General features: G+C 41.7%; 1 protein-coding gene across 2 annotated transcripts in view; it reads left to right on the top strand.

Moving 5' to 3' along the window:
* The first annotated feature begins 11726 nt into the window (after positions 1-11726).
* LOC105466822 (X antigen family member 1-like) overlaps positions 11727-18500 on the top strand; it is a 33534-nt gene continuing 26760 nt past the window's right edge. Inside the window, exons 1-5 of one of the 2 annotated variants that reach the window (XM_071088782.1) lie at positions 11755-11825; positions 11995-12156; positions 13250-13367; positions 15429-15555; positions 18102-18248. In XM_071088782.1, the coding sequence (XP_070944883.1) occupies positions 13272-13367; positions 15429-15555; positions 18102-18124 (246 nt within the window). In that variant the 5' untranslated portion in view covers positions 11755-11825; positions 11995-12156; positions 13250-13271 and the 3' untranslated portion in view covers positions 18125-18248. Of the gene's footprint in view, positions 11826-11994; positions 12157-13249; positions 13368-15428; positions 15556-18101; positions 18249-18500 lie in introns of both variants that reach the window. The other variant, XM_071088781.1, reaches the window with a different exon arrangement.

The following is an 18500-nucleotide window of genomic DNA, read 5'->3' as shown; positions in this document are numbered from 1 at the left end:
TCACGGGGCTCGGCCCTGCAAGAAACAAATGGGCTTGGAAGAGAAGTGGACCAAATCTGCTTTTCTTTCAGCCAAACCCGCAAAGATCCCTAGGAAGGTCCTGGGCCTGGAGCGACTGTCCCTGGCACCCAGGCCTCTGTGGGCATTCCTCAGCATGGAGACCCTCCCTAAGGGGGATGGGCTGGCCCTCCATAGCCCACCAGCCCGGCTCCAGAAGTCCAGAAGCTGACCCTGAGGCCAAGGCCCAGCAGCATGAGGGGACTTCCGCAGAGCCCAGGGCAGCAGGACGCTCTCTGAGGGCTCAGCCGCCCAGAGTCCAGCAAGCCTGTTCCTATCTCAGGACAGACGCCAGGATTTGGGGCGATTTCTGTGTCGGTATTCTCTCCCAAAACTCCCCATGTACCTGGACATCCAGAGCTCATGGTATCTACAGTGCAGCTTTGAGCAGGCATGCTGAACTCCTATTCCTTCCACATCTGCCCTGGACACCGCCAGGACCAGCGCACAGGCCCATCCCTCCCAACCCATCAGGACTCCAACAACCAGACCTTGCCCAGCCCACTAAAAACCCAGAGGCAGGACCACAGACACTCCCCTGGCATGGTGGCATCTGGACCTGAGGTTTCTCTGAAGATAGTGACCTGTACAGGCCCAAAGAAGCCAGGATTGCTGCTAGGTCATATGCGATCAATATCGATGGGGAAGCTGGGCACCCCGAGGCTGCTGGAGAGGAGAGTGTCTGTGGCATCCGCACAGCCCCAGCCAGCCAGCAGCATGTCACATGTCCTCATGTGTGCCCATTCATGTGACAGAGCCTCTCTCACATGGCAAGCATCCTAGACCCACGGGGCCGCGATCCAGCCCAAGCCCTCTCCAACCAAAGCCCTAAAGGAAAAAGGACTCGCGGGATCCATGGATGCCCCAGAAACAGCTAAGATAGACACACAGGTCTGAGCTTCCTGGCACACTGGCCAGAACTAGACTGTGGCCCAAGGCAGGGCAAGCCCCTTAAAGCAGTGTGTGGGTACACAGGGCCTGTGCATGCCTGGCAGTGCCAAGTCAGTGACGCTGCCAGGCTCAAAGAGCAACCATCCATGTCGGCCATGTTGGGTCAGGAGCAGGTGGACCAGCCCCCTGCCTCATCAACTCAAGGAATCAGGGATGGCTGGGTTCCCAGGCCCTGAGAGCTCACCACCTGACCATTAGTGAGGCAGAGACATGTGACCAATCACATGGTCCTGGGGCCCTGCTTCCACCTCACAAGAACTGCTTCAGCTCACAGCACCAAGAAAATCCTGGCCAGTGAGAGTCGAGGAGGCCAGGGCCCTACATCTGTTCTTCTTGGCAGGTACATTTTGTGGTCGGAAAAAGTCAGAAAAGGTGGCCTCAGTCCATATAACCAGGCTCCAAAGTGGGCACCAGAGCTGCAGGGGGAGAAGGAGTTCCTGGCAGCACTGGAATAGGCTCCGGCAGAATCCCAGAGTCTCTGGTTCTGTCTTCTGTTTCTTTTTCCTTGAGTGCCTGGAATCTTCCGCACTTTACATTGAGTCTGCAGCCATGGACAATCAGTTTATTAGAGGACTCCTCAGCAGTCACTTCTGTAGCCACCCTTATGAAAAGCACACTGCTGTCTCTGCACAACAGTGACCATGGGGATCTCTCTGACAGGAAGAGACAATTTCTGAAATCTATCTGAGTAATGGTATCTGCCACACCACCAACATATAGTGTGGTGTCAGCCTTGGTGAGTCGAGATGAAGCGTGGTTGAAGCCTGCTTTAGAAGCTTATCTGCTACAGGGTCATTGTTTCTACAATATTGATCTTTAATATTCTGACCAACAAGGGGTGTCATCTAGATCTGCAGGCTTCTCATGTCTTTGCGGACAATCCTCTCCTTTCACCAGGAAAGAACAAATATAAGGCTTATTCCTCAGCCAGTACAGTGTGGTCCAGGCCAGTTTGAGCAGCATCTCACTACTGGATGCAACTTTCCCCAGCATAACAACTGGCCGTGTTCTATCAGGGTTATAAATTCCTCTGTCCATATCTGTAGTCACCTTTAAAGGCAAATATATGACATAAACCTGTTTGGGCAGTCATACCTGTCTAAGAGGCAGGTCTGACAGACATTTCCTGCAGGCTTGGCCCCCTTCAGTCTTCTTGGGATGCATGTGCTCCCCAGGGCACCAGCCGAACACTGAGTGGTCTGACACAGAGTTTGCATTTTTTATCATAGTTCTCCTTGTTCATGTTTCTCTGACACATGTCTGGCATAGAATAGAGAAATCGACGTCCTCCCAGTTTTGCCTGTTTTAGGTGTTGGAATCCAGAGAGGCCACCATCTTGAGAGGGTCAGTAGGCAGCAGCAGATTTCCAGGTGGAAGAGAGGACTCACACAATCCCGCCAGATCCAGCTCTTCTTCCTGGTGCTGTTCTTGAGCCCCTGGGCAATTGCCTTTGACCATATGTCATTGATCTTTCTTGTGTCAATGTGAACCTCACTTCCAAGGAATCCCCATTCTTGTAGGACACTCTGTGCTTCCTGGTCTCTCCGGGAACTGGCTAAATTCCATGTTTTTCAATTGGAATACTGAGATAGACAACCTTGAAGCACAGTTTCTTTACAAGTGTCTTTATCCATACATGACGTTAATTTCCCATTTGGTAGGAGAACTATAATCTTATTTTCATCAGTATGTATAGTGTATGTTACTGCACGGCATGAACCTTAGAAGAAGACTTCTAAGTTGAGATGTGAAATGCATCAAGAGCTTGTGTGGAGTTAATAAACCTACTCTACATCTATGAGTGTCAGCTTCCTCACCCATGAAACAGGGATCACACAATGACTTCTTCAAGTTGTTGCCAGAGTTAAATTCACCAAGATCTTTTTTTAATTTTTATTTTTTTATTATAATACTTTATGTTCTAGGGTACATGTGCACAACGTGCAGGTTTGTTAAATATGTATATTTGTGCCATGTTTGTGTGCTGCACCAATCAACTCGTCAGCACCCATCAACTCGTCATTTACATCAGGTATAACTCCCAGGGCACTCCCTCCCCCCTCCCCCTTCCCCATAATAGGCCCCAGTGTGTGATGTTCCCCTTCCCGAGTCCAAATGATCTCATTGTTCAGTTCCCACCTATGAGTGAGAACATGCGGAATTTGGTTTTCTGTTCTTGCAATAGTTTGCTGAGAATGATGGTTTCCAGCTGCATCTATGTCCCTACAAAGGACACAAACTCATCCTTTTTTATGGCTGCATAGTGTTCCATGGTATATATGTGACACATTTTCTTAATCCAGTCTGTCACTGATGGACATTTGGTTTGATTCCAAGTCTTTGCTATTGTGAATAGTGCCGCAATGAACATACATGTGCATGTGTCTTTATAGCAGCATGATTTGATGCAGTTTCTTCCTAACATCGATGGTCTTTACATTTTGGCATGTTTTTGCAATGGCTGGTACCTGTTCTTCCTTTCCATGTTTAGTGCTTCCTTCAGGAGCTCTTGTAGGGCAGGCCTGGTGGTGACAAAATCTCTCAGCATTTGCTTGTCTGTAAAGGATTTTATTTCTCCTTCACTTATGAAACTTAGTCTGGCTGGATATGAAATTCTGGGTTGAAAATTCTTTTCTTTAAGAATGTTGAATATTGGCCCCCACTCTCTTCTGGCTTGTAGAGTTTCTGCCGAGAGATCTGCTGTTAGTCTGATGGGCTTCCCTTTGTGGGTAACCCGACCTTTCTCTCTGGCTGCCCTTAACAGTTTTTCCTTCATTTCAACTTTGGTGAATCTGACAATTATGTGTCTTGGAGTTGCTCTTCTCAAGGAGTATCTTTGTGGCGTTCTCTGTATTTCTTGAATTTGAATGTTGGCCTGCCTTACTAGGTTGGGGAAGTTCTCCTGGATGACATCCTGAAGAGTGTTTTCCAACTTGGTTTCATTTTCCCCCTCACTTTCAGGCACCCCAATCAGACGTAGATATGGTCTTTTCACATAATCCCATACTTCTTGAAGGCTTTGTTCATTTCTTTTTCCTCTTTTTTCTTTAGACTTCTCTTCTCACTTCATTTCATTCATTTGATCCTCAATCGCTGATACTCTTTCTTCCAGCTGATCGAGTCGGTTACTGAAGCTTGTGCATTTGTCACGTATTTCTCGTGTCATGGTTTTGCCCAAACCGTGTCACACCCTCCTCAGTGCCCAGCCCAGAACTGCCTCTCATGGCCCTCTCCGGACTCACTTCTCATGGCCAGGAGGTGGCACATGATCAGTAGCCAGCATCACTCTTCTGTACAGTTAAATTCTTATTGACTACCGTCTCCTGGTTGTGATATCAAATAGGACGTCTTATTCATTCCTTCTAACTTTCCTCCTAACTATGTTTTTTGTACCCATTAACCATGCACACCTCCCCCAAGCTCCCCACTACCCTTCCTAGCCTCTGGTAACCATCCTTCTACTCTCTATGTCCATGAATTGAATTGTTTGGACTTTTAGATCCCACAAATAAATGAGAACATTTGATGTTTGTCTTTCTGTGAATGGATTATTTCACTTAACGTATTGATCTCCAGTTCCATTGATGGTTTTGCAAATGAATGACTCTCATTCTTTTTTATGGCTGAAGAGTGCTCCATTGTGTGTATGTACCACATTTTCTTCATTCCTCTCTTGCTGGACTCTTAGGTTGCTTCCAAATCTTAGCATTGTGAACAGTGCTGCAACAGACATGGGAGAGTAGATATCTCTTTGTTATACTGATTTCCTTTCTTTGGGGTATATACCCAGCAATAGAATTGCTTGATCATATGGAAGCTCTATTTTTAGTTTTTAGACAAACCTCCAAACTGTTCTCCATAGTGGTTGTATATTACATTTCCACCAACAGTGTATGAGGGTTCCCTTTTCTCCACATTCTCACCAGCATTTGATATTGAGTGACTGTTGGTTAAAAGTCATTTGAACTGGGGTGAGATGATATCTCACTGTAGTTTTGATTTGCATTTCTCCAAAGATCAGCGATGCTGAGCACCTTCTCATATGTCTGTTTTCCATTTGTATGTCTGCCTTTGAGAAACATCCACTCAAATCTTTTGGCCATTTCTTGATCTGATATTAGATTTTTTCCTATAGAATTGTTTGAGCTTCCTGTATATTCTGGTTATCAATCCCTTGTGAGATAGGTAGTTTGCAAATATTTTGTCCTATTCTGTGTGCTGTCTCTTCAATTTGTTGGTTGTATCCTCTGCTGTGCAGAAGCTTTTTAACTTGATGTGATCTCATTTGCCCGTGTTTGCTTTGGATTCCTGTGCTTGTGGGGCATTGCTCAAGAAATTTTTGCCCAAGGAAATCTACAATCTAAATGTCTTGTAGAGTTTCCTCAATATTTTATTGTAGTAGTTTCATAGTTTGAAAGCTTAGATTTCTTTAATCCATTCTGATTTGATTTTTGTATATGGTGAGAGATTGGGGTCTAGATTCATTCTTCTGCATATGGATATCCAGGTTTCCCAGTACCATTTGTTGATGAGACTCTCTTTCCCCAGTGTATGTTCTGGACACCTTTGTGGAAAATGAGTTCACTGTAAGTGTGTGGGTTTGTTTCTGGTTTCTCTACTCTGTTCTGTTCTCTACTCTGTTTTAATGTCAGTACTGTGCTGTTTGGGTTACTATCTCTCTGTAGTATGATTTGAAGTCAGGTAATGTGATTCCTCCACATTTGTTCTTTTTGTTTAAAATAGCTTGGCTATTCTGGGTCATTTGTTGTTCCCTATGAACTTTATGATTGCTTTATCCATTTCTTTGAGAAATGTCACTGTCTTTTTTTTTTTTTTAGGGATTGCATTAAATCTGTAGATTGCTTGCTTGTATATGTTTTAGGATGAGTTTTGCTAGCTAGTGTCCTTCAAATAATTCTTTCAGTCAATATAAAGTTTCTGGATAACGTTTCTTGTAAGGTTCCCTGTTGTACATTTAATATCTGAAGGATCTGTACTGACGTAACAAACCTCTGGGTTTACTGATATTGATAATTTGTAGTCTCTGTGTCTCCCTGTCTCATCAGTCTGGATAAAGGTTTATTAATTTGCCTTGTCTTCTCAAAGAAATGATGTCTGGGTTTCACTGATATTTTCTATAGATTTTTATCAATTCTATTTATTCATTTTTCCTCATGTCATTTAGATTTTTTCCTTCTTTTTATTCTCCTTTTTTTTTTTTTTTTAACAGAATCTCGCTCTGTCACCCAGGCTGGAGTGCAGTGGCGTGATCTTGACTCACTGCAGCCTCCACCTCCCAGGTTGAAGCGATTCTCCTGCTTTAGCCTCCCCAGTAGCTGAAACTGTAGGCGTGCGCCACCAGCCCAGCCATCTTTTGTATTTTTAGTAGAGACAGGGTTTTACCATGCTGCCCAGGCTGGTCTCAAACTCCAGACCTCAAGGAATCTGCCCACCTCAGTCTCCAAGTGTGCTGGGATTACAGGCATGAGCCACTGTGCGCGGCCTAACACTTTTCCTTCTTACTTTGGGTATAATTTGATTTTGTTTTTCTAGTTTCTTAATGTGGAAACTTAGATAATTGATTTGAGACTTCTCTTCCTTTATGACATAAGTATTGAAGGATATAAATTTTCCTCTATGCTTTAATTTCATCTTGCAAAGTTTGATAAGTTGTGTTTTCATTTTAAAATTTTTTCCTGCAATTTCTTCTTTGATCTCTGAGTTACTCAAATGTGAAGTTTAATTTCCAAGATTTCATGAAATGCACACATCTTTCTACAACTTATTTCCATTTCAATTTTTTTGTCATAGAACATATTTTAGAAGGTTTCATTCCTTTTGAATTTGTGGAGATTTGTTTTTTGGCCCACAATACGGTCTATCTTGGTGATCATTCCATGAGCACTTGAGAAGAATGTGCATTCTGCTGTTGCTCTATGAATATCAATTAGGCCATGTTGTTTCATAGTGTTGTTCAAGCCTTCTGTATTTATATATGCTGATTTTTTGTACACTTTTTCTACTGAATGCTAGGTGTAATGCGGAAGTCTTCTACTAGATGTACATGTGTTTATTTATTCTTTGTGATGTATCAGTTTTCCCTCAAGTATTTTGAAGGTGCCTACATATTCATGGTGTTTCTGTCTTCCGAATCAATGCACCTCTCTGTGATTATTATGTAATGTCCCACTCTGTCCCTTGTAATAATCTCCACTATAAAATGTGCTTTGTGAGGTATTAATTTGACACTTTGAGTTTATGTGATTCATATTTGCAGGTAATATCTTCTTCCATCCTTTATTTGCAACTTATTTATTTTTAGAGGGCGCTTCTTATTTTCAAGATACAGATGACAGATAAATATACTGTGAAAATCAAGATCTCCTTACAACTGTGCAACAACAATAAAAATACCAAAAAATTACATGCAGAAGTCAATATAGAACTAAATTGTTAACACAGAAATCCACAGAATAATTTGCTAGATTCTTCAAAAGTACCTCAAACTCTTTGACAGTCTTCATAGAAAGATATCTTGACACTAAATGAAAAATATAATTTTATCCCCGTATTTTCTAAGTAGGGTTTTGGATAAAATTTCATTTCACAAAAGTGTTCTTTTGCTAAAAATTCTTTGAAAAACAACTATATAAAACGATCTCTCATGGCTCTCTTAGCTTTGAAATTTGGAGATTCAAATGTCCCTCTGTAGATTGAAGAGGAAAAGTAAATATATATATAATATAAAATATAATATTATAAATTATATTATAATTATATTATAATATTACAAATTATATTATATTATAATATTATAAATATAATAATATAAATATATCTATCTCTATCTCTATCTCTCTCTCTCTCATCGGGGAGGAAACATTCATCTCCTACACTTTTCTTTTCTTTTTCTTCCTAGACTAACCAGTCTGTGTTGGTCCTCAGCTGGGCTGTTAATCCAGGGAAGAGTTGCCCTTCTGGAGAATACATGGATTTAATGGAGACGAAGGCAGGTTTGAATCGCTCAGAAACAACAGACAGAACAAATTTTGAAGGGCTGTAAATGAAGAGATTAAAACCCTCTGATTTATGTTACTTTTCACTCAAGTTTCTAAAAGTGACTTCCCATCAAGAGCTGTTTGGCTAGGCACAGAAACGTTTGTTCAGACCTATTTTTCTCCCTTTCTTTCCTTCTTTCCTTCTTTCCTTCTTTTCTTCCTTCCTTCTTTCTTTCCTTCCTTCCTTCCTTCTTTCCTTCCTTCCTCCCTTCCTCTCTCACTCCCTTCCTCCCTCCCTTACTTCTTTCCACCCTCCCTCCCTCGCTCCATTTGTCCTTATCATTTCCCTTCCTCCCTCGCTCCCTTCATGCCTCACTCCCTTCCTTCTTTCCTTCTTTTTATAAAAAGAAATGAACTGATATTTTTGAAGTAGAAAGATCAGAAGAGTTCATGATTTTTTGCGAGTTTTCTTTTAACTTTTAGTTTAGGCTCGGGAGCGCATGTGCAGTTTTGTAATATAGGTAACCTCATGTCATGGGGTTTGTTGTACAGATTATTTCATCACCCAGGTATTAAGGCCAGTGCCCATTCGTTATTTTGTTCATCCTCTCCCTCCTCCTAGCCTCTACCCTCTGATAGGTCCCAGCATGTTGGCCCTGCCTGGGTGTTCACGTGTTCTCAGCAATTAGCTCCCATTTATAAATGACTTCATGTGGTATTGGGTTTTCTGTTCCTACATTAGTTTGCTAAGGATAATGGTCTCCAGCTCCATCCGTGTTCCTGGAAAGGACATGATCTCACTACTTTTTATGGCTGCATAGTACTCCATTGTGTATATATACCACATTTTTAAAAGTGCAGTCTATAATTGATGGGCATTTAGGTTGATTCCATGTCTTTGCTATCGTAAGTAGTGCTGCAAGGACCATAGATGTGCATGCGTCTTTATAATAGAAGGAATTATGTACCTTTGGGTACCGTCCCAGCAATGGGACTGCAGGGCCAAATGGTATTTCTGTTCTTAAGTCCGTGAGGAATTGCCACACTCCTTTCCACAATGGTTGAACTAATTTATACTCCAACCAACAGGGTGTAAGTGTTGCCTTTTCTACACAAACTCACCAGCATCTCTTATTTTTGTTCTTGCTTTTTATCCAGTCTTATAGACTCTGACTCTGTGTTTTCAGACAGGATCTCTTTCTGTCTGTGAACCTGAATTCCACTGGTGTCTGAGACTTCCCAGGATTCCAGCTCTCTCAAATGCCTGTGTTTGAACTTTATGAATTTGTTACATTTTCAGTGGTTTTCTTCTTACCCCCTGTTATGGCTGTCACTTCTTCCACACATGCTCTGCCAGAGGTGGTGTAGTTTGTGTGTCTCATCCCTCCTCAGAGGGACTAGTCACCGTTTTGTATCAGTTCCCATGGCTGCCTTGTTACCTCAGGACTCTCATGACCTAAAAACAAAGCAAAACAAAAGATAACATTATAGATTATTAGGCCTTTTCTCTTTTTCAGGGCTAAAGTGACTTTCTCTTGAGGCTTTCTAAATCTTACCTGGTAGTAGAACTCTCCTTTGTTAATATTTTGACTTCTGGTACAAAAATACAGCATTTAAACATGTGAAGTAAAACATAATCCAGGGGCTAGCTGACTATGGTTTGAGATCTAAATACAGCCCATGACTTGTTTTGCATAGCCATTGAGATAAGATTTTTTTTTCCATTTGAAAGTATTATTTCTAAAAAACACAACAATACGCCACAGAAACTACATGACCCACAAAGACTGACATAATTACTATCAGATCTGTTAAAGCAAAATTTGGTGACATATTTAATCAAATACCTGTTATTCTGCTTCTCATTATCGCACACATCTTTTCATCCATTAATTAATTTCTTTACACACAGATTGAAAATATGGATGTTACTCTATCCCCTGAAGAAGCATCCAGCTTTATGATACCATGGTTTCAGTCTGGGAAGCTTGTCCCAGGGATCAGGTCAATACAAAAACATATATTTGAGATAGGAGACTGGCAGGACTTGCTTTCTGCTCATAACTGAGCCTAGAGCCTACAATCAGAATCTATGGCTATTTCTGAAACATACACTGTCTGAATGACCTACAGATAAATTCAGGGAAATCAGTTACCAGTCTAGAGATTTAAATGTGAAGTAACACAATCTAAAAAGAAAAAAGTAAACAAGTGTGAATGTATTTAGTCTACAGAAGAATTTATTCAATTACATTAATTGGAAGCATGGCAGAAAACCCAGAACCAGAGAACAAACCGATTAATAAAAGCATTTATAAAACTGGCCAAGGTGGGACGATCGCTTGAGCCCCGGAAATTGAAACCAGCATAGGCAACACAGTGAGACCACTATCTAAAAAATAAAGAAACCAATTACCCAGGTGTGGTGTCTGCACCTGTAGTAGCAGGGACTGGGGAGGCTACATCGGGAGGATTGTTTGAGCCCAGAAGATGGAGGCTTCATTGAGGTGTGGTCCTGCCACTGTCCTCTAGCCTGAGCAACAGAACCACACTCTGTCTGGAAAAATAAAAATAAAAAAGAATTTATAAATAAAGATATGAAAATAATTTATTTCTTCCACAGAAGGTCTTTCTGAGACACATCCTTCAGTAAGGGACTGTCTGTTCCCAACGTTTCTGAATGCATGAGATTGGACAAAGAGAAACGAAAACTCTCAAGTCCCTTTTTTCTACTACAAATGCCCTGGGGAGGCGGGTCTGGGAACAGTGGAAAGCCCTACCCTGCCCTGCAAAGTCCCTGGCTCAATGTGCATGTCCCTTTCTATGAAAGTTCCTTGCTTCCCATGCGCCTTGCTCTCTGCCTTCTGTCCCTGAACAGCTGTCAAAGGAGATATCCTGACTTCCTTCTTTTATGCTGACTACGACTTAGCCAGTAGGTCTGCAGATCAGTCCTCCCAGAAGTTTAAGTGTGAGTGAGTGTGAGGGGGAGCGGGCGGGCTTCCTGTGCGTTGTGCCACTTGGTCCATTGCCTCTGAGGTCGTCATCTTTCTACTAAACCTCAGCAATACCGCTGTGGCCTTGTGGCTGTGGGGTCCCGGGCATGGGAAGGAGGAGGGCCGTAGAGGACAGTGGAGGAGGGTCAGGTGAACACGGAGTGACTTTTTCTTTGTTTTGTTTGTTTGTTTGTTTGTTTGTTTGTTTGTTTTCACGGAGTCTTGCTCTGTCACCAGGCTGGAGTGCAGTGGCGCAATCTCGGCTCACTGTAACCTCCACCTCCCGTGTTCAAGTGATTCTCCTGCCTCAGCCTCCCGAGTAGCTCGGACTACAGGCACACGCAACCACACCCAGCTAATTTTTGTATTTTCAGTAGAGACAGGGTTTCACCATGTTGGCCAGGATGGTCTCGATCTCTTGGCCTCATGATCCACCCGCCTCGGGCCCCCAAAGTGCTGGGATTACAGGCGTGAGCCACCACGCCTGGCCATGGGGTGAGTTGTGAAGGGTGACATTATTTGGGGTATTTGAGTCCTGGGTGGGGTGCAGCCCACACACAGAAAGGAGGCATTCCAAAGTCGTTCATGGGGACCTGGGAAGGAGCACAGGATAGGGCCAGGCGGGATAAGGAGGGGCACCACAGCCCTTAAGGCAAGAGGGGACCTCACTGCGCATGCTCCTTTGGTGCCCGCCTCTGTGCGCATGTTCCCTAGGTGTCCTCCCATCGGCCCCTTTGCCAGTGTGGGGAATGCGGCGGAGCTGTGAGTGGGCAACTCCCATCCCCTGAGATCTGGATTCTTTCTCCCCTACTGAAACACACAGCGGGTAGGTTCACAGGCAGATCCAACTGGGAGTTGAAGTGTGAGTGAGAGTGAGGAGGAACCAGTGGGCTTCCGGAAGGTCGCGTGGTCGGTGACTCAGAGTGAGAAGGGCCTCGAAGTCGTCGTCCCTTTCATGAGGCGCCCCGCCCATGGACCTTCTTGTCTCCTTACAGCCATAACTAGGAAGGAAGGAAGGCTGAGGACTGGAGGGGCTCAGGTGAAGCTGGGGCGATGCTGGGGTTCAGTTGGAGGTATCCGAGTCCCAGAAGCACCTGGAACCCTGACAGAAGATTCTAGACTCCCCAGACGGGACCAGGGGAGGGACCGCATGATCGGTATGGAAGGGTCCTGGAGACGGGGAACGCTGCGGGCTAGTGACCGCAGCCCCGAGGTCTGTAGAGTGCCTGGCATAGTGTCCTGTGAGGAGTGCCTACTGCTGTGTAGCAAATTCGCAACTCCACTGTGGAGATTCCAGTGGGTGGGGCTCTGAGTTCCTAAAAAAGTGATTTTGGTGATGGCAGAAAGTGGGCCTAGCAAATCATTATGTGACAAAATTCGTGGTCACTTCAGTTTTAATTCTCTAGCTGTAATTTCCTACTTATCTCCCTGATGGAGTGAAACCAACCTCATGGGAAATACCCTGTGGTTTTTGCCAGGAGCCTTAAGACATTGCTCAGCTAGATAGACCTACTTAAGTGGCTTTGCAAGGATTCGATTCAAAAGTTGCACACACTTATAATTGCCACGGGACTTTCGGAGAATTTCTAAATAAAATAAAAAATGACCAAGTTAACATTTGACCATTAAAGTGGTTGAATCTAGCTGTCCTGTCAAGTGCATTTTCCCAATCACAGTATTCTGCTTGCAGAGTGAAATATGTGTTGATGAGGAAGATCAACATATAGGCCTAGACCAAGAAGTTCACAACCTCCTGTGCTCATTGTGCCTCTGCTTATGAATGTCTTAACATTCGACATTTCTCTTATCAGAAAGTTATTTTTCTGATAGTGTTGTTGGACTATCAGAATGGTAGTCCATTGTTTATGGTCTCCCATTTATAATGATCTGTCATGCTGATAAAAAATGATCATGGCATCCCATGAAGGAAAGATTCGTCCAGAATATTTGGGGTTTGTGTGGATGGATGATCGTGTGTGCCCAGATTTTGTCCTTAACTTCCTCCTCATGCTTATTCAGAACAGATTACACAGGTTCATCCCAACATAGATTAAAACAGCTTCTCAAGTCCTTGAGGATATCTGTTTTTGAGGAACCTCTCTGAGGAAAGAATAATGTTATGAAGAATAGGTATACAGCTTAGTGTTGGATAAATGTCTCTAGATATTTATGTATTCTGTATATTTATATTATTGAAGTCTATTAATAACAAAACTTTTTATCTGCACATACACACACACACACACGCAGTGCCAGTCCCAGGAGCCCAGTAATGGAGAGTCCCAAGAAGAGGAACCAGCAGCTGAAAGTCGGGATCCTACACCTGTTCCGGAGACAGAAGAAGATCAGGATACAGCTGAGATCCCAGGTGCTGGGAAGGGAAAGAAAGCATGTCTATGAGGTGGGAGAAGGTCTATGTGTGTGTCAAGGCCAATGCCATGAACAATAACAGGAGGAAAGAGAACACTAGGAAAAGATACAAATATTTGCTCAAAGTTGGCTGGAAAGGGGAGAGTATAGTTTGCAGCTTCATGATGTCCCTGGATATAAGGAATCTTCTCTTGTTCTTCGAGATGGATTTTCTATGCTTTAAAATACAGTCCTTACTTAATCACTTGAAACCAGTTAATTTGGTGTATAAAAATATACATTATTTCACTAGTTTAATTTGATCTTCTTAGAATGTTGCTATATGATCTTCTCAGCCATGGTGTCCACAGTGTTGTAAGCACCCGTTAATTGCGTGTAGAGTGCCAAGTCACCCGACCTCATAACACCGTGAATAAGGCCCATTTGCAAAGGGATGTTAGCCCCATTGTATAAATAAGAAAACCGAGGCTCAGAGATTGAGGCTTGCAAAGAACACTTGACTCATGAAGAAGGAATTCATATTTTGTTCAAGGGTTTGTGTTCTTCCTACAATCCATGTTGTAATAATAAAAAGTGAGCAGTTTGCCTAAGATGCATAACACTCGATTGTGTCTGTACTGTAAGGTACTTCAGTATTGGTTCAGGACAAAACAGTTCAGTGAAGCAGGATAGCAACTCCAGAAAAGAGCTCAATGAATGACAGCCACTCTTTCCTTTGATCAGTCTTTTTTGACAGTATGTTGGATAAAAGTCGGATAATTCAGGACACCAGCATACAAGGAGCTATATTAGTATGATTTTAAGGGGGATTTAACAGTTGTTTTAAAGCTTTCATAATTAAAAACCTCAAAGTATGATAAGATATCTTGAAACAGAAAATGTATCCTCAACAGATAGCATTTTCAAGCTAAACATTGACAGAATTTGAGCCATTGATTATTTTAGCAATTCACTGTTGTTTCCAGATATGACTGTCAGTCAACAATGCCCATTAATTTCTTTGCACTCAGCTTTCCGTACTCTCACTGCAAGACAATGATTTTCCTGTTATTTTTGGTACATTGTTCTAAGTGGGATTCATTAATGTAAAGTTACATATAGGGTTCTTGGACCTAAGCATAGCATAACGTTTTATGCTATAGCATAGCAAACAATTTCCAAGTTACCTCAACAAGGGATGGGTGTCACAACTGTAGGATTTGTCAGAGGTCTGCCAATACATTGATCTAATTCTTCAGATAATTACATTTCACTTATGATTAAAGTGGTATTCATGCAGCTGACTTCAGATTTCATAGATAGTTGATACTGGCTGTTCATAATACACATTGGAAAGGTGTGGGAAAGTTATGTGTAGTGTGATTTATCCTCAGATTGCAATTTAAAATAACACATTGGGCCAGGAGCTCACGACTGTAATTTCAAAATTTTGGGAGGCTGAGTTGGGTAAATCCCTTGATCCCAAGAGTTCAAGACCAGCCTGGACAACATTGAGAAATCCTGACTCAAACAAAACAAACAAACAAACAGAAATTAGCCTTGGCGGTGGGGTGCACCCATAGGATCAACTACTCCGGAGGCTAAGACAAGAGGCTCTGTTGAGCCTGAGAGGTTGGGCTCAGAGTGGGCCTTGATCGTGCCACAGCACTCCAGCCTGGATGACAGAGTGAGACCTAGACTCAAAAAACAGTAAAATAAAATAAAATAAAGCAAAATATTATAAAATAGCATAAAACAGGAAAACAAAGGTGTACCATCTTTGCATGACATTCATTACCACGCTGACAGAGTTTTTTCTTTCTCTTTTCTTTTTTCGTTTTTATTATGTGGCACAGTCTCATCTATCACCCAGCCTGGATTGCTGTGGCATGATCTTGGCTCACTGCCACCTCCAGCTCTAGGGTTCAAGTGAACTCGCCCTCCCAAAGTGCTGAGATTACAGGCATGAGCCACCACACCCGGATCAGGCTTTATTCCATATCACTAAGGAAAAGATTATCATTTCCTTATTTACATTTCATGTTGGAATGCTTAAATCGATAACCTTTGTATTTTGAAGTGTGTGACATGGAATGTGATCTGCAGGAGCTGCGTCAGTCAAAGACCAGGGATAAATCTGGATTTGGGTGCTGGCGTCAAGGTGAAGATTATACCCAAAGGAGAACACTGTAAAATGCCAGAAGCAGGTATGTTATCCATCAAGATGCAAATTCATGTGCTTTCTCATTTACACAGTATTATACTTTTGGTAATAGAGGGATAATATTACTGCTACTTTAAAAACACAGTGCAAATGCAAACTTTCTTTGAAACGCCGTTCAGACCCAAATGCCAGATTGCAAGACTTAAACACGATCAGATACAGAAACAAACTGGGTCAAAGCCATATTGAATCATCAAACATGGCAGCATTTTCTTAGTTTGGTGTATAACCAACAGCTAACAATTTTCAGATTCTTTTCTCATTTCTGCTTTTAACAAATACATAATGCATTTGTAACACCAGTTTGTGTGAAGTGTGCTGAGCCCTGAAACGGATTCTAGTACTGACTCTACCACAATTTGTGAGACTCTGGATGAATTGTATAAATTCCACAAGCATCCTTGATCTTATTGAAAAGAGTGGATGCGCATCAGATAAATTAAAATCCATTTCATTGCTGATCTCTGCATGCTGCAGTTCTGTTGGATAGAAAACCAAGATACTCTGATTTTCATTATTTGTTTATCACAAAAATCAGCTTCAGTTGAATTATAATGTCTGAGTTGAGATTCATGGTTCCTAAGAAAATGAGTGGGCACTCTGCTTGATGTTTGTTTTCCTGTATGGAGCCCTGTATGAGTGTTCTTGGATTTTGTCAAATTCTAAATTCTCTGGCTCTTAAAGAATAATTGCATTTTAAAACCTTCCCACAGTGAAGCCTTGAATGACTGAATGATAAAATGGCAAGAGATCATCAGGTTTCTGTGGCCAGTGAAGTAGGGAGAATGCATGTAGGTCAGTGATGCTCAAGGTGGGTGTAAGATGCTTCTGCTAAGCATGCCCCCTGCCCTCCTGTCAGTCTTCATGAGCTACTTCGTGTAATTAGATTGAAGACTTATATAGTAGAGTCACCTCTAACCATACCATAGGTTACATATTACAGGTTTCTACCTTGAGACATTAGATGATAGGGTTTAAAGTTCAACAACATCAATGTGTTAATTCCTGAGTAGTTGACATAAGTCTGTTTTACACATATTTTCCAAATTGGTGACTGTTAATTATAGTACCTCTTGAAGTTAAAGGAAACACCCCATGTTTAAGGGAGAAATTACCTAAATGTTTTTACTCTACTCTGCTGAACCATTCCATTACACTATTTACATTAAAAGATAGTTCTCACATGATTTCCAGGAGCCTATTGAACAAGCCTCAGTTGTATTCTTAGGGAGATCATAGCTTTAAATGCACGTCTTATTAAAATAAATAGCAAATTACTTGATAAAGGAAAAGAATACTATGAAATAACAATAAAAGAGCCACAGAATAAACTAAAAGGAAAAAGAAAGAGGTAAGGAATAAAAGACAGGTATGAATGATTAGTCAAAGGAAAAGTAGTTCAAATGTCATAAATTTAAAAGATTGGTGTTTTGAAAATTAGCTATAGATAGAGTATTCAGTAGTTTGCACAATCTTGAAGAAAATGGAAAAAGCACAACATGGAATATGAACAAGAGAGAGTGATTTAATATAGGGCTTTATTGAAAGTGAGTACAGTCTTGAACTCTAATATTTTCAGAGTATGCATGAAATGGTTGATATGCTAGGAAGGCACACATTATTTATTTCTGTAATACCTGATTATTTAAGTGTCACAAAGCCTGTGGAAGAAACTGTGAAATTTTCCAGTTGTCCCTCAAACAAATTTATTTTTAGAAACAAATTTTGGGTTTTTCAGCTGTCCTACTCTTGTTTTCCATTTCCGTATCCCTCCATTTTTTCATGTGTGACACAGTTCATAACACTATCACATATTGATGACAAAACTGATAGTGATAGCTTAAGAGTAATGAGACCATATACTTAATTATACAAATGGGAAGACTTTCAAGTGTAAAAAGAGGCATGATTCATGTTGACATCACGGTAGGAGAACACTGGGGACAAACGGTTACGGTACCTTAAAAACCACAGAAGGGTAAATGAGCCCAAATAAATATTTTTGCACTTCTGCACAATAGAGTAAAATCAAATGCAGTGCTGGCCTTTCTATTCACTTCACTTATGCAGTTCCTAAGGTGACATTAACTGTTTTCTTCCAAGATAGTATTCAGACCAAAAGAGTGTTTGTCAAAAATTTTCATTTTCCGTAGATTATTTTTTGTTTCTCAGGATTTTTGTGTGGCGCTGGTATTTTCAGTAAAACTATGCACAATGTTTACTTTCTACTTTAAAACCATCTTTAGTAAGTTCACTTCATTTAATGTATTTGGACCTCGGACTGTCTTGCTTTCCTTGTAGCACTAGAAAGCAGGGTGTGTTTGAAAAATATCTTTAATGCATCCGCTTGGATGACTATTGTTAAAGTCTCTACAGAGGTCTACCTGAATGTAAGCAAAAGGGTGACTCTTAGGCTTCTGGTTTTGTCCATTGTAGAAAACTAAAACTTTGGTGTCCTTTCCATATCCTTAATGTCATCTAAACACAGTTCTGCTAGTAATGTTCCCACCTGTTATGTTTCTATTATAGGTGAAGGGCTACCACAAGTTTAAATGAAGACAAGCTGAAACAACACAAACTGGTTTTATATTAGGTATTTGACTTACACTATCTCAACAAAGTTTTGCAGCTTTCACCAAAGAAGTCTTGCACATCTTTTGTTCACTTCCTTCCCAGGTATTTGATAATATTGAAAATCGTGGCTGGGTGCGGTTTCCCACGCCTGTAATCCCAGCACTTTGGGATGCTGAGGCAGGAGGATTGCTTGAGCTCAGGAGTTTGAGGCCACATGGGGCAACAGAGCAAGACTCTCTCTCTACAAAAGTAAAAGAGTGAATGCATGAATGTATGCACGTCTGTATGTAGCTGTAGTCCTAGCTACTCTAGAGCCTAAGGGTGGAGGATGCCTCGAGCCCAGGAGGTCCAGGA

This window comes from Macaca nemestrina, chromosome X (assembly GCF_043159975.1).
Source record: "Macaca nemestrina isolate mMacNem1 chromosome X, mMacNem.hap1, whole genome shotgun sequence".
Taxonomy (NCBI): Eukaryota; Metazoa; Chordata; class Mammalia; order Primates; family Cercopithecidae; genus Macaca; species Macaca nemestrina.
Note: the sequence above shows the minus strand (reverse complement) of the source record. Positions and strands in the feature narration are given on the sequence as shown.